General features: G+C 45.3%; 1 protein-coding gene across 2 annotated transcripts in view; it reads left to right on the forward strand.

The window, feature by feature from the left end:
- Nucleotides 1–25,851, forward strand: part of uvrag (UV radiation resistance associated gene) — a 103,880-nt gene that overhangs the window by 8,319 nt on the left and 69,710 nt on the right. For both annotated transcript variants that reach the window (XM_030101619.1, XM_030101618.1), the window contains exons 7-11: nt 7,047–7,152; nt 11,522–11,648; nt 19,916–20,000; nt 21,747–21,834; nt 23,140–23,200. In XM_030101619.1, the coding sequence (XP_029957479.1) occupies nt 7,047–7,152; nt 11,522–11,648; nt 19,916–20,000; nt 21,747–21,834; nt 23,140–23,200 (467 nt within the window). The remainder of the gene's footprint in view (nt 1–7,046; nt 7,153–11,521; nt 11,649–19,915; nt 20,001–21,746; nt 21,835–23,139; nt 23,201–25,851) is intronic.

Here is a 25,851-nt window from a genome sequence, read left to right on the forward strand (position 1 = left end):
AGGCAGAATGAATAAACCTCTTTAGTTGTGTTGATTCGAGACGTTTCTCGTTTCGATCTGACTTTCAGTCTCGTGTAGACAGATGATCTGTTGGATTACTGTTCCAGGTGACTGTTGACTCTAAAACATCCACGTCCCTGGAGAATGCGGACCGTTCATCTACTGAGCATGTGCAGAAGGACAGTTTACTCTGGTCGAAGTTTATATTGATGAAGTAGTAGGAAACCTCCATCTACATGGAGACGAAGCCCGAGTGTTTCCAGAAAGTTGAACTTCCTCCTGTTTCCATGGAGACAGAATCAGAACGTTGGCATTTTCAGTGGCTGTGACCGTTGTCCTGGAAATGGAGGACCATTTTACGTTTTCTCTTGGAAGCGTTGCAGATCTGAGTGTGTTTCTGTGTTTTTCCTCTCATGGAGCGTTCACCTGTCCAGGCCGTCCTCTGCCCCGATTTGACTTGATCACATAATCACTAGACTGCAGTTCCTTCCTGTATGTTTATTTTAATTTAAAGCCTTCCCTTCAACAGACCCTTCCACCTTCTTTCCAGTTTGTGCGTTCAACAGTTCCATGTATTGTCCAGCAGATGGTGCTGTAGGAAAGCCAACATTTCAACAGGCCATCCAGGGCATTCCAGCCGAGTCCAGCTGACTGTGGGTGAAAGCGGGGCACATCTACTCTCAACAACATACACACACACACACACACATACACAATCACACACACACATTACTGATTACAGCAGTTATCCTCATAGGCAATATGCACAGGCCACAGAAAAGCTACCAACAACAAACTCACTTCACTGTGATCGTAGGATTGTTCACAAGCTGCAGTATTCACTGTATTTCATAGTCTTAAGAGCTCAAATCAGTATAAAGCAGTAGATCTGTGAAGATGCCCCATCATCAGGTCAGACGCAGCACTATCAATTTGAAGCTAATGAGGATGTAAAAAAGCCGCAGTACAGTTTCAAACCACAGGAAGGAGACAGAGATTCAAAGAGTGAGCCCAGCGCTTGTTAAAAGGGAGAAGCCTGGTACTGTAATTAAAATCCTGCAACAGAAGGGATTCCCGCCGTCTGTTGACAAACACCAAGCACCACCTCGTACTTGTGCATTTATATTTGAATGTGGTCAAATGTAAACACCAGTCGGGGAGTCCTGAGGGCTTCCCCACAGGGACACCCTCCGTTAACCGAAGCCGGGCCCCGCGGCAAAGTAATTACTCCCAGCTTTAACCGAATAAATGTACAGTACAAGTGGAAAGTTCGAGTTCAACACCTCCAAAGATAGACAAGACTCCTGTGATTAGGATGCTTAGAAGAAGTTTCCACTACCATTTTCTTTTTTTTACAACAAACAAACGAGGTCATAAATGTGTCAGGGGGAAAAAAGCAATCCACCCAGAAACTGTCTGAACTCTGCCTCCTCTCCAAATGACCACGGTTTGTGTTTATATGAAAGGAAACGATTGCCTCCCCGAGCAGCGTGCAGCAGAGAAAGCCCAGTTCGGATCATAACTTTAATGACCTCTGCTCTCGCTCCTTCTATTATTGCAGCCCTCTTCCACATCCTCTCCGCTGTATCCACACCCAGTGGGACTCTGCGGAGTTGAACATGCTCACAGTGATCCCCCCCCTCCCCTCCTCTCGCTCCGTCTGTGGCTGCTCACCCCTGTCAGGGTTTATTTTTTTCCAGTTGGAGTGCTCATATGCAGATGGTTTACGATGCTGTTCTCTAGAATGATTCATCAGATATTGAACTCTCCTGCAGGGTTTATCGTCTTACGTCTCCGAGGTGCATAAACATATATCGTCAGTTTCTGACCCGCGGGGCGCCGGGTTCCTTTAAGTGCACGCACGTTTCTGAACCATTCAAACAGATTCAGACTCGTGTAACTGTCACTTCCTTTGCATCTGCTGCAGAAACGGTGTTATGCACCAGTCAGCATTTCTGACAGAATGATTCTGTTAAAGGTGCAGAATGGAAGAATTTGTAAAAACAGAAAAAGGCTAAATGTGTGTGTTCAGGTCAGAAACCCGAACCGGAGGCCTGCAGGAGTGGAAGTGTGCTGCTCCTTCACATTCTGATGCACACAGATGCCGCTGATCACATGGATCAGGGGCGTCAGGAGCCACATGCAGCATGTCAGGCTGTCACCACGTGGTTCCCCGGTCTGGAGGGAGTCCGGAGTCTGCTCTGCACCTTGTCCTTTAACATCATGAAGTGAGATGAATCATGGCGCTCGGCTTCACTTGAAGAGAGTGAAGAGGGAGATGAAGAGATGAAGAGGGAGCGTACGGATCATCAATCAGGAATGTGTCCTGTCTCTTCCAGTGGCTGAGTTCGAGGGCAAGGCTCACCCCGCACGGAGCCGATCGCCTGTCAGCTATGAGACGTAACGAAGCCTGGAAGACAGTGATGAAGATGATCCAGCTGTCCAGCAGAGCTTTCTGTTCTCTCTGCCTCCCATCGCCGTGCCGTCGTTTGTCCCACCAGCCACCGTGACCTGGAAGGATCTGGAAGACGCCGACTGTTCTCATCACTTAGGCTTTAACTAGCGAAGGCAGAGGGATTTATAATGGTTAAAAGCCGTCCTTTATGGCCTAATGTCTTCTCGTATGTCAAAATGAAGTGGTGTGTAAGTGGAAATTCTCGAGTGGCCCCTCGGTTCTTTCTCACAGACACTGACTCATCTTTTTAATGTCAACAGTCCCTTTGTGGGGAGTGAATATTAAAACAGTGGCCTGTGTGACACATGGTAAACATCATTCAAGGCCCTGAACTTTCACAGTTCATTGCGGTGTCTTAAACTCCTGCAGCCTAAAGGGGAAACTTTCCTCTCCTGTCTTGTGATCAGAGCCATATGTTGCCCCCGTTTCCCTGATTTTCTTGTGCATGCCATGAGCGAGTGTGTACGTACGTACAGTATGTGTCAACAGAAGCAGCGCGGCGGCGACGCTGGCGCTCTCTGGGGGGTCCTCTGTGCTTTGAGGGACTGTTGAGGCGATAATGCTTCTGCTCGGACGCTGCAGCCGCAGCTCGGGGCTGCGAGGCTGTGTTTGTGCTCCGGCGTTGGTCTGACTGGCCTCAGGCTCTCTGAGCAGCACTGCACTCTGCTGGAGAAACAAACCGCCTGCTTTGACTGTAAATTTCCGTGAAGATATGAAAGCTCTGCTTTGTATTTCACACCTAAAGATCGGACTTTCCCAGAATCGCAGCCAAACCCCTGTATGTATAGTTTAAATTTAAGTATGAAGTTGTGAGTTCGGCTATATGCCTTACTCCTCAAAATCCACATTTTTCACGCCGTTTTTTTCATCCATTTCTCCCTCCCGGCCGAGCCGGGCTCTGTTCTTTTGACTCCTTCCTCCAGATCGCTGCCTCGCAGTGCTGTCTTTTGTTATCTCAGCTTGTAATGTAGGGTTTTGATCCTCCCACCTCTTAAAATTATACCCCAACTGCACACTGCGGCACCGAGCGAGGGCCTCTCTTTGTGTTTCCTGCCGTCTTAAGCAGGAGGCAGCGGGCTTCTCCTAATAGCCTCTACATGTTTAATTATTCGCCTTATTACACCGAGCAGATTTAAATAACCGTGACTAACTGTTTGGGAGTTGTAGCTGCAGTTGGTGTTCACATTTGAGAATTTATTTGTAATTAGGTAAATGCGTGACACCCCCGTGACCCCCGCCGATACCAGACTTATCTTCTCAGGATCTCTTTGCCTTCTTTGTCTTGAGTTTTCATGTAAACACGGCTTACGGCGACTCTGCAGATCGCCACAGAAACGGCGGCCCGGAGGAGGCTCACCAGAGAAACGTCACTCCAGTAATCTTATCTTCCGTCCACCGAGATGGAGACAATGGCGACGTGATGTGAAATGCAAGTGGTTCAATGTGTTGACATTCTTCGGCAATGAGATCTCGACAGAATTTAGTGTGATTTTTTTCCCTCCCATTGTGTCGTGTTTTCTCCCTGGCCGAGGTGTGCAGCGGGATATCGCTCCTAATTATTTGTTTGGACGTGGTTAAGTGGCAGCGCTATTTATCTGCTGCTGACGTGAACACAGCGTCGGCTTTTGTCTTTCCGTTGCTTTCCGGTAACCAGGATTGTTTGAGGAATCTTGTTTATCAACTTTGGTTGTGAAAAACTGGCGCGAGGCTGATCAGGTAACACGAACGGCATTCTGTTTATTTACTGTCAAGTCCTGGACTGAAATTACTGTAATTATAGAGTCGTGGCTCTGCTGTTTGAATGTGTCTGTATAGTTTTAATGCCACCATCAGCCCCAATAGAGCAGTTTTAACTGTGTAACATTATTTCAGTGTGTTGGACATAAAAGTGATTTGTATAATTTTGATAAAAGATGTGTCTATCTTTGTTTCGGGGTTGAAGAAACTGTCTTCATTTGCTGCTTCTTCCTCTTATGGAGCTGAAACTTGATGATATCGTTACAGCCTCTCGTGACTGAAAAGTCACATCTTACGGAGTAAACTGTATTATCTTCATCTGTTACAGTAAAGATAACCGGTAGGGATCTTTAGGATAATTCCATCTCTGTTGAGAAACTCAGGGGGGGTCAAACCTAAGACCCGTGGGCCACAACCAGCACGTAAGAGACTCCAATCCGGCCCACCACACCACCAAGCTAATTGAAGGAAGTCAAAGAAAGAACACATTTTGTCAGGGAGATTGTTGCGCATGTTGAAAAACAGGAATGGTTCTTTCAAATCACCGTCACGTCGCTCTTTTGATGCGTCTCTTCTGTCTGTCACCGTGAGCCACATGACTCATCGGGATCTGCTGATTCCGTCTCAGGCCCTGATTGCAAACCCGCGATGCTGGACCACAACAGAGCACAGAAACCACGACAAATATTTATCTCACCATAATCAGTAAATGTAAATTAACCAGGATGATCAGCCTTTGGCTGGGGAGGTGGCCGGGTCTTTTTGCTGACATTTAGGGTCATCAGTCTGCCATTTTTTTGACTTGATTGCAACACTTACTATTTTCTGGATGTACTTAAGCTCAAAGCCCCGCTCAAAAAAAAACAAAATACCCAACAACAGGGTCTGTGTTTATCAGAGAATCTGGAAACTTGCAAACTTTGAGCTGACACCCTGGCAGATTCCAAGGAGCAAATGTTATTGTTTGTGTGATGTTTATCAGGATGAAGGGTTGAGTGCACAGCCTCAGCCATAACTTCCTGCAGACTCGTGGCCCCGTGCTTCAGCCTCTCTCACGCCTCCCAAAGGGAAAGTTGTTGAGGGTGGTGCGATAACCTTCTCTGGACGGCGATCGTGATGCCGCGCTGCTTCGGTGGTGGGCGGCGGCCCCCCCGTCCATGCGCCCTGCCGCTCTCTGGTGATGGGCAGGCGTTGTGGAGTGATAAGAGAGCAGACATGCGTGAAAAGGGAGAGAGGAGATAACTATTCTCACCCGGGGGGAAAAGGGCCATATCAGATTCTCCCGTCGCAATCACCTAAACAGATGAGGCTGTCAAAACACATTTGGCCCCGACGTTTCCAGAGAAGCACCTCCAGCTGCCGACAGGTCGCCAAACCAAGCTAAAAACCTTTAATTTTCTTTACCACCTCTTCTCAATGCGGTTTTCTTTTTTCCTTTTCTTGAGAGGGCAGTAATATCCAGAGGTGGCTGTGTGAGTTTCATAACAAAAAGCCCCCCGAGGATTTGTAAGATGACCCCACCAAGCTGCCAGCCTTTTTCAAAAAGAGCCTCTTACACTAAACCCACTCAAGAGGCAATTTCTGTGAGATTCAAAGCAAGTACATACCTAAAGAAAACCCCATTCACATCACCCTTATGACCCAAAGCATAATCCCCTTATTCTGTCCGCTATAATCACCATCTCCTATTTCTGTTCGCTGCCTATGAACTCCATTTGAAGTGAGCCGCCGGTTGTATCGCAGCGCAGTGAGGAAGTGTTGGAGCCACCAAAGAAACCACGTGAAGAGCAGCTGCACGTGCGATTTGTTTTTAATAGTGACCCAATAAAGTGATGTACTTTATCGCTCCCTGAGTGCTCAGATCTTCCGCGACAGGTTTGATCGCTCTTCTCTAGAAAGCAGGAGAATTCCACACAGCGTTTCTAGTGAAAACGCTTCATTTTTCAATTGTCGTTTCAGAAAAGTGAAACTTTTTGAAAGACGTGTCTGTTTCTGTTTAGGATCAGTGAAAGCAGACCTGCAGTGGCTCCCTGAAGCTTTCACAAAATCAGTAAACATTTGACCTTGCTGGTATTTTATTTACACACCAGAATGATTTTCAAAAGGCCTTTTTAATCTGGGCTGAAAAGGGCTTTAAAGAAATAAACTGGAATTGATCAATTTGGAAAATCTGCTCAAATTAAAATTACAAAAAAAACAAAACCTTACAAACAAAAATAACAATAGAGACCTTGTCCTCCGGGCTCGGTCCCTAATAAAACATGCAAAACTTTTTAAAGAAATCAAAATGACTAAATCAGCTTAAAAGTCAAAATTCTCTTGAAAAATGCTGAAAAAGACGAGTTAGTGTTGAAATCAGGTACAAAAACAGGCGAAAATAAAATGTTCACCATCCTGAATTGCAATTGAAACTTCATAAATGTGACATAAGATACAGTTTTTCCATTTTGATCAGATTTGGTAGATTTGATCTCGACTGTCGACCCCTGATCTCGATCATTCACTCTCTTGTCTCTTGTGCAGCAGCGCTGCTCTCGACTGATGTCTTTCAGTGGGATTTCAGATAAAACCCCGTCTGTGGTTTTAATTACGGCCTTTTACAGAGTTTCCTTTTCTGTCTGGGAATGAGGACTGATTAAATAGTCTTCTGAATACGGTTTGATCTCATGGAGCTTCAGTTGGATTATTAGACCATAATAATTTGGGTCGTTTTATTTCTAAAGCTAATCTCTCCCTTTTAAACTGTGATTATCAGAAACTTTCTCAGATCCCGTTTCCACCACAGCGTTGTCGTATTCGTGGCCTCTGGGCGTCTCTGTTGGTAATAATCTGCTGATGTTCTCTCCTCCGGCAGGCTTCACACGGCCCAGCGAGCCATCAAGCAGACCCAGGTGACCGTGCAGAAGATCGGGAAGGAGATCGAGGAGAAACTGCGGACGACGGCGGCGTGCACAGAGCGGGTGAGCGCCGGGAAATTCCAGCGCGTCAGCAACTCCACCACGTCGGCGTTCTGGCTGCTTGACCAGCTCGCTCAGCTTTGGATGCGGGGATAAAGAGGATAATTGATTATGAGGATAACACGGAGCTTGCAGATCTGATGTTATCTCAGATCATTGATGGACCCGATGCTGCAGTAATTGCTGTGATCAGCGGTGGCGGGCCTCACGGCTGCACCAGTCACAACAAGCAGCAGCGCACCGCCTTGTGCTTTTTACTTATCAGGCTTTAACCCAAATCATAATGTCGGCCCGGGTGAGGTGTCACTGTGGCCTTCGGGCAGATTTTCAGTTTGTTTATCTCGGCTCAGCTAAAAAGTGGAGAAAGCGGCGTTCAGGTGATAACGCCGGAGCTGAGATCCCCTGTTTGTGTTTCCACCTCCCGTCACATCCTCCACTGGGATCCACCAAAGCCAGAAAGCATATTTGACATTTTTGAAATTGGCAGTCGCACAGCTGTGAAAACGAAGGTCTGATCCCGGGTTTGACAGGGTGTTTATGGTAAACATTCACTTCTACAGCGTCTCCCTCTCGGAGGCAGTGACAGACGGACGGACAGGATACACACAAACTGGTCAGTTTTCCTGGTAGTATCTTTTTTTGGGAGAAATAACGCTGCATTCCTGTCCTCTGAAGCCAGAATCATCCCCTTGGTTGTTTTGCATCATCGTCCTCCAGCAGCACCTCCATGTTTCTTTCCTAGCCATTTGTGGCCTTCCTTGCAGTTTCCCCTCGTCCTTTCTTAATCCCATGAAAAGGTCCACTTCCAGTTAAACCTGCTCGCCGAGCGTTGTCCTGAAATCATCCTCAGGCCCTCTTTGATATGATGCACATTTATTGTTGAGTCAGTGAGTGTAAACTTCACTGGAGCAGTGAAGCGGCGCCAAACCAGAGTGTTTCCACCTCCGTGCTTCTCAGCCGAGCTTCTTCAAGTCGTCTCTGTTGTGATCAAACACATCGACTGTTAGTAAAAGCGGACAAGCCAGTGAATATGAATGCAGAGAGCTTGCTCCTGACCTCTCCTGGACAAGCTGTTTGAATGATATCACCTTGTGCACAGTATTTCATATAATCTCCAGATCTTTTTTAATCCCCGGCCCAGGTCAGAGACCACCTCAGCCTTTCCTTTGAAGGCCTTAAAGAACGCTTTAGATCTTCATGTGAACGCTGAAGCCGAAATAAGAGATTTCCTTCAACGATTCGGGGAAAAAAAAACTTTAACAATGAGGACCAAAAGGTTGCTGGAGGGAGCTTATAGCGAACTTGTCATTTTCTGACATTACTTGACATATTTTCTCAAAACCAGGGATGTCAAACATAAAGCCCATGGGCTAAAATTGGCCCACAAGAGGCTGCAGTCTGACCCACTGAATCATCAAGAAAACAGTAAAAGATATGGCATGTTATAATAAAAAAACCCCCTGATATATGACCTTTCCTGCATTCATGCGCTGTGCTGTAACACATCACTGTGTTTACCTGCAGGTTCTCGCTCAGTGACACTTTAATAATCCTAAATTCATGCATGCAAGTGGTCAAAATGTGTCCGCAGTGCCTTCGTCAAACGGCCTTTTGCCTTTTAGTGGACAGCTGCAACATTTTTGTGTCCACTTTGAAGAGTGTGTAAAAGCAGCGAGCTGACGGTTTGGAGTGGCTCTTTTAGTGGTCCTCCAGCTCAGACAGCTGTTACAGCTGTTGCTTTCCGTTCTGTTCTCCTTCAGCTTTTGATATACCCCCTCCCCCTTTTTCTCTCCTCGAACCTTCCTGACCTATCAAAGGAGCTTTCGTCTTCCCACAAAACACATTGAGGCTCCTTTTTTATCTTCTTCCCCACAAAGGCTCTCTTTGAAAAACTCCTCCCTGGTTTTTTTTTTTTTCTTCTTCCCCCCCCCTCCCTCAGCGAAACTTTGCTTGAAACTCTTTTCAGAGCGGAGAGCGGCTAATAAATCTCATAATCCTGGTCCTCTACCTTTCTGTAGGAGCCTGCGACTGGCCAGTGAGTGGAGCATTGTGCGTCTCTTCTGAGGCTTTCCCCTCTTTGGAGAGCTGTGTGCGATCCTTCTGTGTGTGTCGTGTTGAGCCGGGATCAAAGGGGGACACAGTGGAGGCCACCAGCCCCAGCACATGGCCCTTTCACCCTCTCACCCACACTCTGCCATTAATCTGCTGGGCTATAACACACACACACACACACACACACACACACACACACACACACACACACACACTCCTGCCGCTTATTTACTCAGCTGACAAGCTGCTGTTTGATGTTCAGTAGGAGTCAGACGGACCCCGGCGGTGGGCCTCGGTCTCCCTGCGACACACACGGCCGTGACCCACTTGTCAACTCCAGTGAAAGTGCGTGAGGCTGGCGGTTCGTGCCAAAGCCGGCGAGCATCGGGGCGGGACGCATCGGAGGGATGGAGGCTCTATCAGCCGCCTTACCGTCACTGATATCCCCTCTCTGTGTTTTTCCCCCGCAAAGCCCCCAGAAAGCTTCCAGAGGAGGCCTATCTGTGTTTCCTCTGATCCAGGCTGCGATCGCTATCTGGGCGCATGTGTGTGTGAGATGCCACAGTCCCCAGCATGCAGACGAGAGGATGAAAAACAACCTCCAGCCTCTGTTATCCTGCCAGCAAGTTCACTGCCCCCTCCAATCTCCGCCATCCATCTGGCTCTGCAACGCCGCTGCATGTTTTAGTCTCGCAGCTCCTATTATACGTCTGTGTCGTCATGCAGCCCTTAAAGTCCGCCTCTTAAATCTGTCTTTGCGTGTTTTGAAGTCGCCCTATCTGCTCGTCCGCCCCCGACTTATCGTTTCTCACTGTGCAGGCCTGTTAACCACCAATCTCTCCACTCCATCGACTCTGCACCACAGGCAGATCCATCTGTCTTTCAATCCCTGCTGCTGGTTCTCATTAGGTGTCGGTGCCCCCCCCCCCCCAAAAAAAAAAAAAAAAAGAAAAAAAAAAACACCAGATAGAGACGTGAGCCCCGGTGAAGGGGGCACCCTGTGGAGAGGGCTACATGTTGACTAATGACCGAGTGCAGAGACAGGCTCTCGCCCGGGAATACGGCGCCCTGCCTGTGCGCCTCAGATTAGAATCCACCGTTACTCTGCATCTTCAGGCTCGATGAAAAGTGACTGAGCCGCTCCGAGTTTCGCTCACACCTGAAAAGTCCACGTCATCCTTTTGAGATCGGACAGATTCGCAGCTTCCTCCGCTGCCACTCAAAGCGCATTCTTCGCCACGATAACGTCACCGTCTGCATCAGTTTAAAAACACCTTGTGTTCACACCTGCCCGACGAGACGTCTGTTTCCTCGAGTCGCCTCGCTCTGTGATACACAACGGAAATGAAAACGAAGTACAAGCTGTGTGCCACTATGTGGTAACTCTGAGTAGTTGCCCAGCATTTGGGTTTATTAGCTGTGCTTAATGAGCGCACAGATTAAACTGATAATTCTTCGTCACGGTTTTCACTGAGCTGAAAAACTTAAAGGTAATTGTTGCACTTATTTTACCACTCAAGATGGGATTGGACAGTATGTGTATGCTCATAAAAATTGAGTTCAACAATATATAATGATTGCTCTGTGTAAAAATGTCACCTTGCCCACAGCCTCACCTCAGCTGTTGGATAGAACTGCGTAGGTCAAGTCAAAGTGAGATTTATTGTCAGTTCTGCTTTACATAAAAGACACAGTGGAAGAGAAATTTCATCTTACTTGCTGTCGTATGCTGAAGATGTATTCTCTCAAAATAAAACATTATAAAGTGTCAGCTAATGGTGCTTTTGATGATCATTAGTGATAAATAAAGAACAAACGCGACAGAAACAGTGCAACAAGATTAGTATTCATTGTAGCGAAACTGAAAGGGAAAACGACAAACATTTGAAAGCATTTCTCGCTGTATGTGTCCTGAAGTGAGTGATCAGATTGAGTTCAGCGATAGTCGGCGTCGTCTGCTCACATCTGCCCTTAAAATGCCAGAAATGATTTCTACTGAAGTCGTCAGTGAAGCTTTTCCAGCAGCAGCAGTCGTCTCCTGGAGCCGGAGTGAGCTGTTCAGAAGAGCCAAATCGGCCTCTGTCTGCCTTGTCATTGCTTGTTATCGTGAGTGCGAGCGCTCGCTCAGTGCATGTGTATGAAATCGATGCGACACGGGGTCGACCTGCTAAAACAAAGCCTGTTTTGGAGCGAGCGCGTGGGATTTTTGGGGTCTTTACAAAGTGCAATAAACAGAGAAATTTGCTGTGACCACATGCTGAATATTTCCTCCCTCTCTCTCTCTCTCTCTCTCTCTCTCTCTTGTGTTTTGTGCAAACAGAAGAAGGAGCGGGAGTGCATGCAGCTGCGCATCGCCGTGCTGAGGAGTGAGCTGCAGCGGCAGAGGAAGGCGCTGGGCAGGGAGATAGACCTGCGACAGAAGGAGAGGGCGCAGCTGCAGAAGAAAGGTAAACAGACCGGCGGGCCTGTTCGCGCCGCACTGCTACGCCGGGTTTGAGTTACAGACACGGAAAACCACACTTCACCGACACAATCCCCATTCACATTTTGAAGAAGTGGACTGGAGCTCCTGGCGGGCGGATTTTTGCCCGCGGGCCATATGTTTGACACACCTGACTTAAGCAGCGTATCCACAGGTTGTGAGACCTCAATCCTGTTGTACATTTCATTATGAATATTACAGTTCACTCTCAAAAAACAAGAAGTGTAATAATGTGTCTTCAGTTTTCAATGAAGTTTGTTAAAGACATTTGGTCAGTGCATTACATATTTGCTGTTCAGTCATGAACTTTTCGTTTTGTTTATGAGTTTTTGAGTTTAAAAACTGGATAAACCCTTGAAGTTTCTCCATGAAGTCACTCTTTTGATAGGACAACATTGAATTAAAGAGACGGTTCACCTTGGACTTGTGCTCTACCATTACAGGAAGGTTCAGGTATACTTTTAGGTTTCTGCAGCCAGACTTGTGTCGTCGCTATTGACTCAACAGCTCAACGTTCACATGCTGAAGGTTTGTCTCCACTCTGCTTCTGTGGTCAGAGCTGACAAACCAGTGAAGAGAGGAATGAAAATCCCACGTGAGTCAGTGTTATGTAACTCTCTCATGAAGTGATCAGACTGTCCTGCAGCTCCTGCCGCTCTCCAGCGGTGGGGTTTCCTTCACACGTATGCAACAGAATAAAATACAATTATCATCCGTGGTTCAGGCTTAGCTTTTATTGAGTGTGCAAATCTAGACAGTTCCCACAAAATCTTAATTTCTTGTCTTGGTAATCCACAGTAAGGCTGTAATTGCTGTGTGCCTCAGAGAACAGAGCCGGATTGTGGTTCTGAGGCCGTTTGAGACCCTTTCTGTGACGGAAAGCAGCGCGTTTTCCACCGGCATTAACAGTGCTCCTTTGTAACATCCTTCATACTGCAGCTCATTTGTGTCTTTCTGCAGTCCAGTCAGGTATCCCACCCTGCCCCAAAACGAATGCTTTCTCTAATATCACGCTGTTTTTCTTCTTAACGTGTCACTTTTCTTTAAGAAAAACTCATTACAGAGCTAATGGATTTCACACGTATCACACCATGAATTCATTTATTGGAGTCTGTGTTGATCATTTGTCTTCCTCCCGCGACGCGTATCATTTGTCACTGCTGCATGTGTTTTTAATGCAGGGAAAGTCCACTTTTAAACGCCTCGGCCAGGTTTTATCGTAAGCCGACCGCAGCAGGTAGAACGGAGAGTATCGTCGCGTGCACGCTCCTCACCCGTTCAGCACACACACATGCTGTAAAGTGCAGCGCATGCAGCCGTCCCGGTGGTTTTCACAGCTCGTGACTGTGATGGCTGCGAGCTCAGGAGGGTTTGGTTGCTGCTCATTATCATGCGAGAGGAAATAAAATGCTTATGAAATGCAGGATCAGCAAATTTCAACTTGCTTGAAGCTACTGGTGTAGTCTATTGTTTAAATTGGATTAATTTTTTTTTTCCAGCCTCTTTGTCTCTTTAAATTGGAGAAATTCCATTTTTACATCCTTATCTTGCATCCAAATAACAGAAACTTAACCAACTGCTTGTAATCAGACAAATTCAATAAAATGTCCAAAGTTACAGAACAGCAAACCCACAAAAATCTATCCAATAAGCACTGACATTATAAATTTAATTATTCTCTCAAACTTATTGAAAACCAAAAAAGACTCACATGTGTTGAACTCATGACTGGAATTCACCAATAAATACATCAGGACTTCATAGTGGGCGAGGTTATTAGAAATTAAATGTGAGGAGAAAAATGGAATACGTAAACACACCTGACAGGATTTCAGAGAGATGCACCCCCGTCTGTCTGAATTCACTTCTTTAAAATCTAAATTACAGCTTTCTCTTTGTTTTTATGGTTTCTTCAAGGAGTACACCAGTTCTTTGATAGACAGAAAAATCCAGCTTTCTTACTCTGAAACACGGTGGAGGCATCATCATGCTTTTGTTTTCTTATCAAGACAGGAATTCTGAGAGTGAAGTGTGTTCTGCATTATCAGAAAAAGAAGCCTCATTGTGGCTGAAAAGCTCTGGGAGAAGCTCAGATCTCTTGTAACCGTAGAAGAACTTGAATTCATCGCAGTGGATGAGTGAAAGATCCAGTGGCAGACAGGTGTGAGGAGAACAGACAGAATGGCCCTTCACTGAAGATTTTTTTCCATAGAGCAAAGCTGGCACAGCTTTCCAGAATGGTTTGATTAGAAACGGGACATCATCTCGCTGTTTGACGACAAGTTGGGGCACATCAGTGAGCCACCGACCTCGGATTGGGACAATTATTTAACGTCCATTCAGACGCTAAGAGGGCTTCAGGAGGACGTTTGCTTTGTGCTGCGATTCTGAGGAGAAGCGTCTGTTAATCCCGTGCCTCTTTGCCTGTCACCACCTTGCTGCTCTGCCACTCTTCTGCTCTTTCCAGACTGGACAGGTGCTTATTAAGAAACAGAAGAAAAAATTCCTGCCGCTGCTGTGAAAGGGAAAAAGTATTTTAGGGGGAATTGCCATGCCGTCGCTGAAGCCTTGTTTTTTTTTTTTTTTCCCTCCCCCAGACTCATAACTCAAAAACCCATAAGCCATATGTCGCTGAGCTGCTCCGAGCTTGTTGTTTAACTTGTCTAATCAGTCTGCACGCCTTGATTCATTCCTTCCATGATCAGAAAAAGCCTGCATTGATTACAGTCAGGATGCTGTGGAGGACAGGTGTTTATACTGCTTTGCGTGGCAGCAAACCTAGTGTCTGATTATATTTGGATTGGCTGAACGCGGTGTTTGTTTGATCTGATCTCATCTTTCTCCTTGGAAACACGTGTGATTTTTAAAAGTTGCAGCTCAGATTTCCATCGACCGGTGCCTCCAAGAAGACTCGAGCAAGCGAAGAGAGAGTATCAAATTCTGCTTCAGTTCTCGGCGAAGAGCGGATCGTGTGAAAGTTTGCATGACCTCCCTGTGTGCTTATGGATGCTATTGGGGTTTTCTGGCTTCCTTGCCTGTTAAGTTAACTGTTGAGTCTTAATTACCTGTCGGAGTGGCTGTGTGAGGATGTGCGAGTGGTTAGTTGTGCTTCCCTGCTTTCAGGATAATAATGTTGAAGGGGTACTAATCCTTTCACTCAACTGCTCCATGCATCATCAAACGGTCGTGAAAATGTCACGCTTGATTAACTTTCTGGTGTTGCCTCGTCTTCATATTTTGTCAGAACATATTTTACAGTCTCTCTTACTTTTATCATTCTCGTTGATCTTTAGAGAATCTCTAAACGTCCCTCGTCTACCTGCTGCTGAAGCATGGCTTCACCTCATACTCGCCGGGTTTTATCAGGATTCTTTGATTGTTAAATACGAACGCCATTTTCCATTAGGCCGCATTAGCCAGATGGTCCTAATGTTATGGGTGATCACCGTATGTCAAAAACGGAACACTGTCCATTATGATTTACTGACTCGCCCCAGAATTCCAGCTCCAGAACGGTGTGATCTTTTATCAGTTTAGCGTTCGCTCTATTTCAAGGGTTTCATTTGTTGGATTTTCACACATTCCCTGACTTATTAGACGCAGCTTTCCCTTTTAAGTTTTATTGACGGTTTAACAGTGTGTGTAAGTGCATTGCTATGCAGCGAATCCCCGGAGGGCGTCCCGTATGGACTGTTAATCTCCATTCCTCGTCACGCTCCTCAGGCTCTCGTCTGTACCTGGCCGTGTGGTCTTCCTGTGTGGAGCGCCCATTAGCGAATAACTCTTATCAACCCGTTGTTTCCCGGCAAGTCGGGCCTCCCTCAAAACAAGTGTCTGACAAACCCAAACATGGGGTGTGTGCAGGTGTGTATGTGTGTGTGCAGATGATGATGAGATGAAAGTTGGGCGTCAGCGTCTCTCTGCTGAAGTAACTATTAGCAGGCCTGCTGATGCCTGTCCTGTGCGAATGTATCTCTGTTTGGGTGTGTTCTCCTCCTCCGCCGCCGCCGCTCTGCCATTCCTGGACAGCGTTTGGTCTAATAGGCCTGAAAAACCATCAGCAGTCGGTATCGTCCCGATGACAGGTTAACGACCGGCGGTTCAATGCCTGCTGATTTACAGTAATGGCGGCGGAGTGGAGACGTGCGAGTGGAGCTGTTGTTGCTCACTTGAGCGGACAGCCGCACTCGAGCCGCGACCGTCGCCCCATTTTCAGGAGTCTCTCTTGGATTTCGGTGGGGGTCACACTCTTTGTCTTGTCTAATTTCTCCCTCCGCCTCCAGCAGACGACATAAATCAGCCGTTTATTATTCCGCTTAGCGTCGGTAGTTATTCTCACACTCCGCGACGCGGCAGCGGCTCCCGACCAATAAATGTCAGCGGCCGGGTTTCCCCCGAGCGTGAGGAAGCGATTTCCTCGCGAGTGTGTGTCGGAGGAGGTGTTTGTCACCTCGGAGAAAAGGTCTCATATTGAAGCGATCATCATTAGAGCAGCCCGAGCGGCAGCTCGGCGGCTTCCTCCAGCTGGCTGCCGTCTCCACTCAGGATCAGGGCTGACAGGTACAGGAATAATGGCTCAATATTCCAGCTTTCAAGCCATTTCCTGCCTTATTTGTTAATCTCTCTCATGGCCACATTTTACCTCATATAACATAAAAGCTTCTTTGTTAGATGTGGGGTTTTTTTCCTCCATCTTTTCAGCACTCCCAGATTGCCCCGCTCCATTCAGACAATTATAATGAGTTTGATCTTTAAATTCATTCATAGTTCTGGATTTTTTATTGGAATTGGAGCCTTTTTAATTGTCATTGTTTTCAGATCTATATTGACTGCTGAATGATTCCTCAGTGAAAATGAAAGATGAATTATCAGTGATAATCATTCAATTTTAATTCTGTAAAAGCAAATACAATGCAGTCATAGCAAGAAACGTTCTCTTGAATTCTTTTGTTTTATGTAAACTGGATTATGGGAGGAGCTTGTTCCGCAAAATCTATTTAACAGCAGATTTCAGGCTGACTGACTTGAAAAGGGATGTTATAATGCCATTTATGATGTTTGTTATGCAAAAAATATATGTGAATACATTGGCACAGTGGTAGGTTCAGCTAAAAAGCCCTTCACACAAATTCAGAACTCACACGAGTGTTTATAAACTCTTTGAAGGAGTCAGAACTGCGTCAGGAGCACAGCAGCGATGGCCTGCTGGGGATTCGTCTGTGCTTCAGGTAGATCACATCGAACAGTCGCTGCATCCTGAAACCTCGTGGTGAAGAGTTCAGACTTTCCAAAGCGAACAGAGTGGATGGAGCAGTGTTAAATGAAGCCAAACACACAGCCAGAGGTCCAACTTCACACAGATGTCAGGAAAGGTGAAGAAACCTCAAACCCACATGGCTCCAGCTCGATGTGCCGTTCTAACCCAGGAGGACCCGACCGCCGGCTTCCACAGAAGATATGTCGAGTCAGTTTTCCAAATCACTTCAAAGAGGATCAGTCTGGAGTTACTTTTTTTTTTTTTTTTAATCTGTGTTCCTGCGGAGCCGCTATCCTGCATGTTTTCGAGATCTTTTAGCTCAAACGGCCCTGACTCAAACAAACAATATCAGAGCTCAGTTAGCGCCCGTTCTGCAGCAGACAGACATCTACGACATGCCAGGAAAAGATTTCTGAGGTCCAGGGTTGGAAAACAGCAGTGTAGAGGGATGAAAATATGAGAAGACAGATGGTGGGAGCAGATAAAGCCGAGCTGGGCGTCAGATGAAAGCAGGACTCACGCTGCTCATGTTTGAAGATGTTCTGGTGTCATCACTCACAACAGAAAGTGGGCCCATCAGATCTGTCCCACATTATCCGTCTCTCTCGCTCTAATCTGATTCAGATACTCGCGAGTACCTGTATTTTCGCCCTCGCTCCGCCTGCATCAGTCTCTCACCTCAGGCCCTCATGACAGCGGCTGCAGTGTCGGGCTTGTAAGGGGAAGTGTGGGCGATCCATCACTTCGCTCGCACTTTGATATGTCTTCACACTCATTCGTAGAAGTTCAGTTGGATATTCTGTTCATCTGTAAGGTGTTGTAGAATATGACAGACCGGAATTAGTGCTGAAATTTACTGCTCGAGTTTCAGAGGAGAAAAAGGTGCTTGAAGTCTTCATCTACTGCTCCAGTGGATATTCAGGAAATAATCGTCAGACAGGAAAAGCTTCTGGAAGGGAGCGAGTTCTGGGAAACAAGTAATGCTACGTTTGTGTTGACAAAAACTCAATGATTCTGACAGTTTCGGGTTTACCTGTCGACGTTTTCCGTCCTGCGTTCCTGAATGTACCTGAGGATTTGATTGGGGTGTGAAGTGAGCTTTAGATTTACAGACAGCAGGTTTTCAGGTTGATGGACGTGAATTCTGAATTTACAATTTACACTCATGAAACTATGCAAGAAGATCAAACTAGAAACTATATGAATATTTTATATCTCATCCGTTAAACACCAGTTATGTTGATCCTGGTTGAAGATTTGACGTTCCCAGATTATTTTTTTAAATAATCTGTTCTTGCTTTACAGAAAGAATCACATTTTAAACTTTGTCAGCTTTGAACTGATTATATATTTCCTTCATTGACAAGAAAAAGCTCCATATTTAGAATAAAAAGAAATGAGACCCCATTTCAGCAGGACACACAAGAAGTAAAAGAACTTTCTTATATTTTTTTAGATTAACTGATATAAACTTCTAAATCCCTTCACTGCATCTACTTTCTGACTTTGTAGGGACACGGATGCTCCTGTAGCTCTCCCGAAAGCTTCATCCAGGCACGGCACTCAGATCAGATCTACAAAGAGAGGAATTAATAGGGGTTATTATAATAATAATAATAATAAAAAAAAGGAATCAGAAGTTTTGTTACAGTCCTTAAAAGGCCACTCCACAAACCAGCTGTATTATCCTGAGAAGTGCATTTCCCATTTTGCAGTCTGTTGCCTGACTCTGTGCTCAGAAGGTTAAAAAAAAATCCATTTCTTAAACAGAGACAGGAGATATTCTCGCCTCTTTGACAATACCTGATGTCTAATTTTTGGTTAACTATTCAATATTGTGTGTAGCATTTGTATTTAAGTCCATTTTGACTTGTAATTTTGTACTTTTTCCACATATAGCAGTGCTGATGATGATGCATTCAGATTGATTACAGGACCGACAGACTTGAATATTTTCACACTTTAACCTGAGAACCATGACGCTGGGTGTCTGGGATCCGACGGAGGGTTTGTGCCATTAGTTATTCACATTACAGTGAAAAACAGCCGCTGTCACTGAGTTATTAATGGCTTTATTTGCCGTCAGAGTTTGAAGCTTTGGATCTGTTTCCATGACTCAAACCTCTCGTTTGTATCGTTGAAGCATTTCCTCTTTGTTCGGTCCGTACGGCAGTTTGTCCCGTTCCTCAGTTCTCACCTCGATATGAAGAACCCAGGAATGTCTCCAAAAACTTGCCAGCATGTAAACTCTCACCCAAAGATGAAATGCGCGGCTTCATAACGCTCCTGACGGCTTGTAAACAGACACCAGCGTCAAACGAGCTGATGTATGAGCAGCCTGACTGGCAGGCCTGTGATCCATGTGTCTCCTGGAATGTTCCTTTGTCAGCTTCCAACAGAAGCAAAGCAACATTTTCGGCTGTTTATTCTGAAGTGTGATCAAACGTGCCGATGGGAAACATCTCACACTCACACGGCATTTTAATCAATCACGCTACAAAATGTAGGATCGATATTAGGAAGTGTTATTTGCATTATAGCGGAATTTGTGTTTGAGATGCTGTGTAAAGACGCCTCGGCTCCCAACCTGGAATTAAACCTTCATACCTCTCTGGGCGGATGCTTCACTGAGGCACTGTGAGCCTGCCAATACTGCGGTCGCCCCGCTTCCACGAGCGGTATCATCAGCGTTCCTTATCTGTCTGAGGTTATTTATTCTCCCGACACTGTATTTACAGAGTCTGACAAATCCTATAATCTGCATACATGTGTTGTTTGGTTTTATGTGGTGTCAAAAGGAAATGGTTTGAGTCTGATCAAAAAAAAAAAAAAAAAACGCTGCTTGATCTCGTTCGGGTTTTAACAGTGGATGGCAAGCGACCAAACACGGGGCCACCTGGCTGTTCACACACACACACATACACACACATGCTCACACACCTGATAATTTTCTTTTTTCTCTCTCTCTCTTTCAGAGGAAGCATTTTCTGCTCAGCACGAGTGTCTGAAGGAGGAGAAAGAAGCTTTAACCAAGCTGCAGAAGGAATGCACAGCCAAGAGGTATGCACGCACCGAGCTGTAATTAGCTGTTGATTTATACGCAGAAATGAGCGAGACGCTGTCACACGGACAATACCCAGAGTTCCTGAGGTTTGGACGCATTAGCCGGGCTTATCGGCTCGCCGCCTCCCACCTCGCTCTTCCAAAACGGGGAGATGTGCCTCCTGTTTGCACGTTGTGCCGCGGGGCCCGCCGGCCGCTGTTTGCTTTGGCCCGCGGGGCAGATGTGTGAGCGGCGGCGGCGGGATACGAGCTCTGTTTGTCTGCGAAGTACCTGGCAGGCGCAGAAGACCAGCGGGGGCCGAGAGCGGCAGCAAACAGGAAATGAACGCCGACGCTGCCGCGTCTGCCCAGCGTCCAGTTCTGCCAAATATTTGTGTCGCCTATGTTTTTCATAGAATTTTCTCTTTAAGTTTAGCCGCTTTTCCAACATCAGTCTTGAGAACAGTGATACTGATTCTCGCCGAGCACCGTCGTCGTGGAAACGGACACCTAAAATGAAAAAGTTGTCATTTTTAAACTTCTTTAATATCTTTTCATAATAAAAAGTTACTATTTTTAAAAGCTGTTAGAATCCAGGTGTTTTTCAGTTTGAGATAACCAGCGAGGTTAATATTTCATGTATAGTCTGCAGCATTTTTGAAACTTGTTTTAATTTGTTTTTCTCTTTTTTTTTTTTTTTTTTTTTTTTTTTTTTGCAAATACAGCAAATTTAGTAAAAAAAAAAAAAAAGTGTAAAAAATGGTTTTACTCATCATGATATCCTCTTAATCTTCCAACTGGCTCTTTGGTTTTTGACGTTCTGCCTTTAAAACCATGAAAAATATCTTAAACAAGTCATTGGAAATTAAGGAAATGACACACAAGTCCATTTCACCCAAATGAGAATCTGCATAGACAAATTATTTTGCTGTTCTGTTCAAATCAACACAAACGCATGGCCTGATGTCAGTTCTTCTCTGGATTCAGATACTGTATGTGGCTCTATTTGATCTTTATTTTTCTTCTTTTGCTGAAATATTGCTCAGGAGGGAAACATCCACATCCCACATCTCTCTTTGTCAAACATATTTACAGAATCAGCAAAATATGTTCATGAGATTTAAAACTCGAACTCATTAGCTCTCATTTCCTAAAAGGGCTTTGAACCACTAGAAAATCCAACTATTCCGTCCATGTGACAGCATTTATAATTGGCCCTTTTGTTTATTTTCAGTCTAACCCTCTCTGTTTTAGTCTCTCCTCGTTCACTGATGTGCTTCAATAGAAATTAAATAAACTCCAGACTTAAAAAACTGCATCAACGTTGCACACATTGAAAGTTGAGCAACAAAACAGCAGGTGTGCAGTTACACACACTTTCAGGAAGCTGTGGACACCCACATTTCACTAATGAGAAAGCTCTCCTGTCATAAATTTAAAAAGAAAATACGACCAATAAGTTAAATGGAAGATAAGTACCTGATGAATCTATTAGCTTTAATCTGTTGCGGCCCAGAAGAAAGCAGCAGCCTGAACTCATTTCCTCCACTGAGCCTCTTTCCCACAGCATCACGCTGCATATGTAAACGGCCCGTCTCTGTTTGTCATTAATCTTTGATGCTTTCCGTAAGTGGAATTGCCTGCTAGCGTAGCGGAGGGTCCCGGCGGAGCGGGAACCGTCCGGGGGGAGAAACTCCTCCTCAGCGTCTTTCAGCTCTGGGTCACTCACGGCGGCGTCCTCCTCTCTGCTTCTCTTCCCCTCAGAGAACAGTTCCTCAAGTCCAACGCCCAGCTCACCTTCCGCTGCCGCCAGCTCCTCTCCGAGCTCTCCTACATCTACCCCATCGACGTGGTGAGTGGGACCTGACGGCCGCTCACGCAGAAACGGAGCTGCTCTGAAGGACGTCGCACCAGTTGTGCACAGATTACAGTCATTCGGGGATTTGGCACCGGTTTATCCAAAGTTTGTCCCAAAAAGAGGCATAAATACAACGTTGGGGTTGAATTAGAAGGAAGCAGAGGTGTGATTTAGCGTGTTTAACACTAATCATCTAAATGTCACATCTTCCTGTTAATGAGTTTTTTTTTATTGTGGTCTAATTTGTATTATTTGAAGACGTCACCAGATTCAAATCAGTGTTTTTAACAGACTGTTCAAGACTCTACAGACTTCACCTGCAAAGCATGATTTTAATTTAAATTTTAAAATATGCCTATTGGAATTCATAATTTCTTGCCTCTATTTCCATATAAACAGTTTTAACCCTTTGTAGGATATATACTGAAATACTTTCTACCCAGCAGTATTCTTACACTATTTTCAAGTATAAATATTGTAAAAAGCTGAATTTTCTTTCCCTGGGTGATAATAATAATAATAATAATAATAATAATTAAAAAAAAAAAAAATCTCTATAAGACCTCAAAGAATTTATGTGATGAAACTCACTAAATTAGATTTCGTGGTTGCACGAGGGCATCCAGGATTTTCCCTCCATATTTTAAAATTAGAGCACCGATCGTTTAATTCAGGAGTGTCAAACACATTTTAGTTCAGTTGCTGCAGACGGCCCAGGACTGATAAAATATGGCCCTCGCTGTTTTGTTGTGTCGGTTATTATTACGTTTATTTTTTGTTTGAAACGTTCACGTGTTCCTCGGTGGTTTGGCGGCTGGGCTGGAGCCTGCTTTGGCCTCCATGTGTTCTGTTTGACACTCCTGATTGAGATCACTGAAAATCTGAAATCACTGAAAGTGAGAAACACTTTTTGAAGATGGAGAGTCAAAACACAAGTGTTTCTTATTATAAAATGCATGAAGCAAAATATTGTAGTCTGCAAAAGAAATGCCGTACGCTGGATTTATCGATCAACTCTTCCAGATGAATACGTCGTGCAGCAGGAAGAATTACTTGTACTGTAGCTGTTCAGAAAGTCGATACTCTGCTTGTGATTTTGATATTTGATTTATGAAGATCTTTTTCATTTCGGACTGTTTGGACAGTAAACTGAAAGATTTAAAAATCTAACAACCACAAAACACCGTGTGAGTGATTTAGGGCGGGCCGGCCTCCGGCCACATGTGCTTTTTATGCAGCCTGGATCTGCTTCTGCCGTTTGATCCGCGCCTTGTATCTGAATCTATTTCCAACCCGCAGGCCAATCAGTCCGACTACGTCATCTGTGGAGTCAAGCTGCCAAACTCGGAGGACTTTCAAGGTACTTCTTTATGTTTTTCAGGTCACTGCAGGGATAAACAGGCATAGCCGTCCTTCATTTAATGCTTGGACGTGCATTTTTTTTTTTTTTCTTGATGATTTCACATACTGGCTATTTATGATATCATAATTTTGGCTACTGCAGTCGGCAATTTGGCAGACTGTTATTACCGCGCAAAGTATTTAACATCCACACAGGACATAATTTAATAATCACCAGTCTGTATTCTTAATTCATAAAACATAACGACATAATTATATCAGTCGGCAGTTTGAGTGGGAGAGGTTGATACTTTCCTTTACCTTCGCTTGTTCTGCACAATTATGCGGCGACACGCCCTCGTTTAACGGCGAGCCTGACATCATGCCTCAGCTATGGGGAGACACGATCGAGCTGTATTTATGTTCTGTTTAATGACTCTAACCCTCATTCCTTCTCTCAGCAGCGTAGTCACGAGACACAATTCCAAAACACTCCTTCAGCTCAGAATGTACATATTACCAGAAGTATTCGCTCACCTGCCGCCAAATCTGAATTCATCTATTTGGATGGCCGAGCAAATACTTTTGGCAATTGTGTATATATCTATATATTGAAGGGAAAAGTTTTGCCCTGTCTGTGTTATTTGAGCTCCATTCTTCCTTTTTTTTCTGCCTCTGATTCCTTGTTGATTGCTGTTGGGGTTTTTCACCATGACCGCAGTCTTCTGGAGTCTCACAGGAGGCTTCTGCAGCTTCTCCCGCCAACCCCAGAGACGCACAACCACAGCGACCGCACGCTTTAATATCACAGACGCAGTATTAGGCCTCAGAGTTTAAAAAAAAATACACATCAGCAGACAGAGTCGGCAACAAAGCCCTCGTTATCGGCGGTTGGAGTATCGGTCACGCTGTATCTGTCATGAGGAACGGGGTTTGCTGTCATAAACGGGGGAAACCTGATGACTTTATGACCCCTCGGTAGCTGAGATAAATTCAAGCTCGGGGCGTCGGAGTGGATCGGGTCACGAATGCTTGTCTCATAGCGGGAACACACCCGCCACTGTCCCGCTCCACATTCTGCAGCCTGGCCTCCTCACAGCTGGCGAGCCCGGCTGAGCCTCCCAGTCCATAACTCAGGAATGCCGCTCCCAGTGTCCTCCGCTCCCCGCTGTCACCCTCCACCTGTTAACGTCTTTTAGGGGCGCGCAGACGTGCTCGGTGGTGACAGACAGCCTGTTTGTGTTTGCAATCAGCGGCTTGTTCCCATAAGGTGGAGGCCGGAGTCTGCTGCTGCTTCGCTGACGGCTGCGGCGGACAAACGCAGGCTCTACTGACGCGCTTAGGTGGGGATGTAAAAAAACGCAACGTGCGTGCCAAACGCCACAACAGAAATGCAAACACTGCTGTAGAAATGCAACAGCACAGATACGAAAGGCACAATCTGAATGTTCTGTAATAGAAATTAAACAAAAAAACCTACAAGTTGAATGCAAATGTCACAACACAAATTTTCAAATCACTGTGAATGCAGATGTTGCAACAATTGCAAGAGCCACAAAACAATCACAAAAGCCAAAGCAACAATTTTAAAGTCACAACAGTGCAATATAAAACCTCAAATTAAATGCCCCTTCTGATGTACACTTAAGAGAAATCACAACTTGAATGAAAGGCAAATGGAAAAAAATATGCACAAGACACCGACTAAAGCCACAGTGCTCAAAGCAAATGCCAATACACAACACAACACGAATGCAAAAGTTACTTAAAAAATGTCAATGTCACAACATGAATGCAAAAGCTGCAAGAACAACGGCGCACATGCAAAACCAGCAGCTGAATGTTCGGAGCCTCAGTGCAAAAGCCAAAACAGAATAGAGGAAATGTGATTGATTGTGAGACGTTTTTTCACTGTCCAGTCCTGCTGATCACTCTTCCTCTGTGGCTTTCACATTGATGTTCTGACTTTTGCTTTGAAATCAGTGTTTGAGGTTTCAGCACCGCTCTTCTCACTGCTGAACCGCCTCTCCTGTATGCTGCCTATGAAGGCAACTTCGCAAACTTTTGCAGGGTTTTATGCAACTTTTTTACAAATTCCCCCTTCACTCTTCGCCCTGTAACACAGTGTCTCTCAGATGAAGGTGTTTTCACAATCTGAAGTTGAAAAGCAGCGCTGGACACTGTCTCCTCTAAAAGGCCCACGGAGCCAAGTCCTGCTTCTTTTCTGGGAGGGAGGACGATTCTTCAACAGATCTTCATTTTTACAGAATCCTTATTTGCTCATAAATAAACAAGCTGCCAATAGGAAAGAATTGGTGTATGATTACATCTTTCTTCATTAGAAATATAATAATCCTAAAATGAATAAATACTGTTTAAGCTTTTCAGTTTTTTTCAATTGTGTTCGAGACGTAAACGTTCAGTCACGTCGCCTTTCCTGGACCCCCGTCACGTTAATCCATCGGCTGCGGCTTCTCTGCATACTGTAAGCGTGAAAATTAGACGGCTGAACGCAGCGCTCCGCCGGGCTGTGTCGGCTCGTTCTGCTGTTGAATGTCAGCGTCATTCAATCCGCCTCTCGGGGACTGATAAACCGTAGAGCCCAGCCAGCAGCTCTTACACGTTGTCTGTGCTGAACTTTTCCAGATCGTGCAGTCGGCCTGTTCACCG

The sequence above is a fragment of the Salarias fasciatus genome, chromosome 10, assembly GCF_902148845.1.
Source record: "Salarias fasciatus chromosome 10, fSalaFa1.1, whole genome shotgun sequence".
NCBI classification, from domain to species: Eukaryota; Metazoa; Chordata; class Actinopteri; order Blenniiformes; family Blenniidae; genus Salarias; species Salarias fasciatus.